This window comes from Cervus elaphus, chromosome 31, assembly GCF_910594005.1.
Source record: "Cervus elaphus chromosome 31, mCerEla1.1, whole genome shotgun sequence".
NCBI lineage: Eukaryota > Metazoa > Chordata > Mammalia > Artiodactyla > Cervidae > Cervus > Cervus elaphus.
This window is the reverse complement of record NC_057845.1, coordinates 48,561,079-48,567,078: the sequence shown is the minus strand read 5'-3', so window position 1 is coordinate 48,567,078 and position 6,000 is coordinate 48,561,079. Positions and strand designations below refer to the sequence as shown.

At 34.3% G+C, this 6,000-nt stretch overlaps 1 protein-coding gene across 2 annotated transcripts in view; it reads right to left on the bottom strand.

Moving 5' to 3' along the window:
* Positions 1 to 356: 356 nt before the first annotated feature.
* Positions 357 to 6,000, bottom strand: part of ALCAM (activated leukocyte cell adhesion molecule) — a 214,884-nt gene continuing 209,240 nt past the window's right edge. For both annotated transcript variants that reach the window (XM_043892845.1, XM_043892846.1), the window contains 2 exons: positions 4,323 to 4,438; positions 357 to 2,786 (listed from right to left, as the gene is read on the bottom strand). In XM_043892845.1, the coding sequence (XP_043748780.1) occupies positions 4,351 to 4,438 (88 nt within the window). In that variant the 3' untranslated portion in view covers positions 357 to 2,786; positions 4,323 to 4,350. The remainder of the gene's footprint in view (positions 2,787 to 4,322; positions 4,439 to 6,000) is intronic.

Here is a 6,000-nt window from a genome sequence, read left to right as displayed (position 1 = left end):
GTTCATTCCTAGGTAATGTCAAATAGTATGCTGAATGGAGTGTTAGAGAGGAAGTGAAGAAACCGGCAAGGGTCCTCTTAATTCAGTTCCGAGGACAGCAACATGGGACACCCACAGTAAGCATGATCCCATGGTTAAAAATGGAGACACACATTATAGAAATCACCACTTGTGAAATCGAGGACCAGCTGAAGTGGCCCACCTGACATAATTGGAGGGCAGAGACAATTTTATTTTGCTGCGTTACCTCTCCAGGGAGATGGGGACTCACAATGAGTCTTCCACTCTATAATAAAGACAACTACTTTCTATGCATCAACATCCTAGCTTAGACAAGAGTCAGACCAGCTGTGAGAGATGTTGAAGACATATTTCAGTTTTATTATTTTAGGTATTGATGGGTATGTTAATCCATTTCCACATACAATTCCTATAATCACAGATAGGGAGTGAACCTTGAACTGGCAAAACCTGTCTCCTGTTGTCAAAGAGTTAAGTTGGAAAGATGGAACCTCAAAGTTGAGAATTGGTGTATCATCTTCCTTCCCAGCCTTGCTGTGCTGACGGCTGTCGGCACACACACAAGCTTTCCTTTTTATCCAGGCGCTGATCCACTGATAATAATGTTGTCTCTTTCTTCCCCCTGGCAAACTTTCTGCTTTCAGTCCATAGCTCAGAGTTTCCCATGTTCTGCTCTCTAGGTTCTGACAGCTGTTTTCAGACTTAACCACAGAAGCCAAGAAATAATTGTAGTATAAAACTCTCTTTCTATTGTCACATTGCTTCTTTCTGCAAATATATCTCAGGAGTTAAACTTTGAAACTTTGATCTCTCACACCAAAAGAAAAAAATATTTATATGAAAGTAACTTAATTTTAGTGTTCATGATTTATCACGGAAAGGAGGTGTTTAAAATTTTTAGAATTTTTTTAACAAAATTCTAAGATAAAAGAAAAAAAGAAATCACAGTATTTACAGAGATAACAGAATGGCATAGCCATGCAGAACAAATAACTTTGGTTTTTCCCCTTTCACTTTGGTTTAAATATTGACCAAGATTCAATTTTTTTCCTGCCAAATAAAACTTCAATAAATCAAAGTTTAGAGGCAAAAATAACATATTTTCTTTTTTCCCATCATATTTTATACAGCATTGAGTCTAATAGAATATTTTATGTATTTAATTCATACCAATACACTATAGGAAGCTTTTATTAAACTGAGTCACTATTGCTCAGACAGCAAACAGTTTACAAATGTACAACAATGTGTATTTCTAAATAATGCAAAAGTGGCAAAGTATTTATTCCTAATCTTCTTCTGACTTTAATCTTCAATTTATTTTTCATTGACTTCCTAATTAATTATTCCATCAATCTAAAAAGCAAACACCAGTTTTACTTTCCTCCCAAAGAACACAGTTCTATACCTGGAAATCTGATGTTCATTTTTTTCCCGATAAAGTTATGTAACTCCTGGGACAAAAATGGCCATGCCATGTTCTCCCAGAAACCAGGCTTCTGCTTGAAAGAGCAAAGTTTAAAAGTCTTGTCACAAGTAGCTATTGGCAAATATCCGGTCTACCTCAAAAAGTTTTCATTTAACACTACCACCCTATAGAGCTCCTCCAGCATAAAACATGTTTATAAAGTTACAAATTTGAATGTAACTAAAGATACATAGACATTTTATTATTACACTTTAACATACTGCTTGATAAATTATGTACCAGTTAAAAACACTAAATGATCTCAAGGTGCATTCAATATCTGTAGCGTAGTTAACAAAAACACACACGAAAAAAATATATATTCTATATTCTGTGGAAAATAACACAGCTTTGATAATGATCACTGTTAAAAATCTCCAATTCTGACTGATATCTTGTTTTTTAAAGGAAATAGATATAATTTTAAGGCAGTGGATAACCCAAAGGATTTAACTCCAATTTTCAGTTCCAGTGATTTACATTGTAACCTATGAAAATGGGAATGTTAGCCATGAGTTTTCCAAACTGTCTCTCATACATTGGCTTGTTTTTTTTTTTTTTGACAGAAAATAATTTACTAGCAGTTGTCTCTAAAGGTAAATGCTACCCAAGTTCTGTGTGATGTTTTTTTCAGAACAGGAAAAAGCGTCAGTTTGGGAGTCCTATTTGTTATTATGTGTGTGTCCATATGTGTGTGTGACTGCTTCTGAGAGTCAGCTGGCGGCACATTCACAGAAATAGTTCATCTGGTGCTTATCAACCTGACTCTCTGACTCCTCCCTAGTGATAAAAATCAGTTTTTGATTAGGGCAATGTCCCCAATCTTCACAAGCTTCCACCTTTGGGATTTAGGTGCTTGTGAGAAAGTTTGGGGGCATTACTGATAGCAATCAGAATCAGAAAGGTACCTGCTCAGATTATTCATATAAACAATTGAAAGAAAAACATCACATTATACATCAGATTAACAGCAACTCCCAGAACAAAGCTTACAGTGTATAAAAATAGCTACGTAAAAAATTTACATAAAAGGCAAACCAAAAAGAAATTCTCAGTGCAGACATTTACAGAAAAAAATCAAACCAACACAATATATGACCTATCATCATGGCTGCCAAAACTTGTTATTATTTGTAATTTCATTTCATTGTTTTAATTGAGATAATTCTCTGATATCCCATGACAGCTTGGTAGAATGAACTGCTTAATACTTGAACCATGAATTGCTGTCAGTGTCTTTGTATATGTCTTAAATACAATCCACGTTCATGCTTCAATTGTTCTATATAGTTTTTTTCTGAAATTATAAAAAGAAACCCACATAATTCAGATAAGTTACCATAGCAATCACTTTTCACAATCAGTAGATGCCTTATACTAAATGTGATACTTTGCAAGAACTTTTTATAAAACTCTGTCATCCCTGAACCTAGCTGTAATCCCAGTTATTGTTGCAGCTCTTCAACTAATAATTTTTTTTTTTGAATTGTTGAAAGTCTTTATTTTGGGGAAACTTGCTTAATTCTTATGAAAATTATAAGGTTTTCCACGAAAATATTTCATTCTGTTTCTCTTCAGGTTAAAAATCTCATTTATCCCTTCAAATCACACCCCATTTTGTAGGCTTTGTATTCAAGCTCAATTTTCCTTTGAGAATTTCCTCTATCTGATTTTGAAGAAAACGGAAAGGCAAACTCTATGTTTATAAAGGATTGAGGAATGAATCCTAGAGAAGCAGAAATAAAAATCAGGTGGGAATGCTGCATGCTTGGCCTCCAATGGGAGGCAGGATGGGGAACAAATTTAGTTTTTACTCCTTTCACCCTATCATTTTGAAATTCTGGTTTTCAGATTTTAAAAATGTCTTATTTCAGTCATTTTATTTTTCTTTCCTGTGTGCATCCTTCTAATTTCAATTCCTTCCCTTGTTCTCATCTCCTTTATGGGATAAACTTAGGTGACCTACTCAAACTATTTAACTTGTGGTTTACTTACAATCAACCAAATTTCACTGTGGCTGTTGGGGACTTTTACATATATGAATAAAGTATGGTAACACTTATCCTCAAGGACATAAAAAATAATTTGTCCAAATGACTTCTCTGTTGGGCTGGCTTGAGAGAGCATAAATAAAAGTAAAATGTTCAAATTGAAAGAGGCAATACCATGGAAACATACCTCTTGGAGACTGTCTTTAAAAGCATACTTACATAGCAATTATATATAGATATATGCAATATATATGTATATATATAATATCAATATGTGCATTATACACACATATATATGCATGTATAGATACATACATATAACATATACACTATTTGGAAAAGTTGTGTGTACACACATACAAATTTGTTAGTCTTTTCATTAGAATGATTCAGAAATGGCTGCATAAATGCACTGACACTTCTAAGTGTATTAAATCCTTGTATTAAAATTATATCTTAAAATTGTTCTCACAATTGCTTTTTAAAGTAAAATATGAGAATGGCTCTTACCTAACCAAAACATCAACTTATAGAATTAAGCTTTTTGCACTCAGCAAAATTTTTGGCATTAGATTGAAAATGCTCACTGAATGTTAAAATCTCTAAATTGAGTTCAATTATCCTGAGGATAATGATTTTCTTGAGAATGGGGAGTCCACTGAGATTCCATTCTTCTGAGAATACCTTTCTGAGTAACCAAAGTTTTCTTTGGAAAAAATCTCTTCCTGTTTTTAAAGCTGCAATTATAATGCATGTTAATGTCAAGGCCTTCCCTTTCATCACTAGAATGTTTCATATTTTTCCAGGGAATGATCTTTGTAAACCTCACACAGCCTACCCACCTGGACAACAAGTGGAACAGTTTCTCTCTTAGGCTTCTGTTTTGTGACTGTTTTCTTCTAACTTTTTGTTTTCTTCCATATTACCAAGGTCCTTGTTTACATGTTTTGATGCAGTCCTACAAGAGAATTAAATACACATTACCACACTGACAAACATATTTAACGTTTCTTAAAAGCTGTTAAAACTCAACATTCAAAAAACAAAGATCACAGCATTCAGTCCCATCACTTCATAACAAATAGATGGGGAAATAATGGAAACAGTGACAGACTTTATTTTCTTGGGCTCCAAAATCACCATAGACGGTGACTGCAGCCATGAAATTAAAAGACGCTAGTTCCTTGAAGGAAAAGCTATGACAAACCTAGACAGCATATTAAAAAGCAGAGACATTACTTTGCTGACAGAGGTCCATGTAGTCAAAACTATGGTTTTTCCAGTAGTCATGTATGGATGTGAGAGTCGGACCATAAAGGCTGAGTGCCAAAGAACTGATGCTTTCAAACTGTGGTGTTTGGAGAAGACTCTTGAGAGTCTCTTGGACTATAAGGAGATCAAACAAGTCAATCCTAAAGGAAATCAGTCCTGAATATTAATTGGAAGGACTGAGGCTGAAGTTGAAGCTCCAATACTTTGGCCACCTGATGTGAAGAGCCGACTGATTGGAAAAGATCCTGATGCTGAGAAATACTGAAGGCATGAGAAGAAGGGGACGACAGAGGAGGAGATGGCTGGATGGCATCATTGACTCAATGGACATAAGTTTAGGCAAGCTCTGGGAGTCGGTGAAGGACAGGGAAGCCTGTCCCATGCAGACCATGGGGTTGCAGAGTCAGACACGACTGAGAAACTGAACATTTTTAATATTAGAGTTCACATTAATGTATCTTTGAAAAGCAAATGTTTTACATCAAATACACATATGCTCTTAGGATGAACAATTCCACATCTGTGAGCCTTGACTGGTAATAGAACACATTGCACTGAAACTACCTTGGACCTGGGGTTGCATTAAACATATGCTAAGAGAAATAGAAGTCATCGGGGAAACCTCAGTGATGGTACTTCAAATTATTATTGCTATATAATTCCTAGTAATTGTTATTGTTGTTCAGTTGCTAAGTCATGTCTAACTCTTTGCAATCCCATGGACTGCAGAATGCCAGGCTTCCCTGTCCTTCACTATCTCCCAGAGTTTGCTCAAACTCATGTCTATTAAGTCAGTGATTCCTAGTAATACTTACACTTTTAAAACTTATATAACACCACATGTGTTTCTTGATTAAGGAAGCTGGGATAGAAAATGTCATTTTTCCCTAAAAGTATTGCTATGTTTTAAATAGAATTCTGTAACTCATTTGCTAAGAATCACAACTTAATAGTGTTAATACTGTTTAAGAGTGTATGCTTTATGTCCAAGTGAGATAAAGACATATGGCTCATTCATACTGGGACATTCATTATATTGAGCCTAAATTTAATTTGTGATTTAAAAATTTTTAATTTATCTTAAACTACAGTCTTAAATCTTGCCAAGATGACTGAGTCCTATAATATGTGACAGAATAGATATGAATTTACATATATAATATAAAGGTATATATACTCTTATATATATACATATATATAATGTAGATGGTATGTATATAATGTAGATAGTATGTGTATATATATATA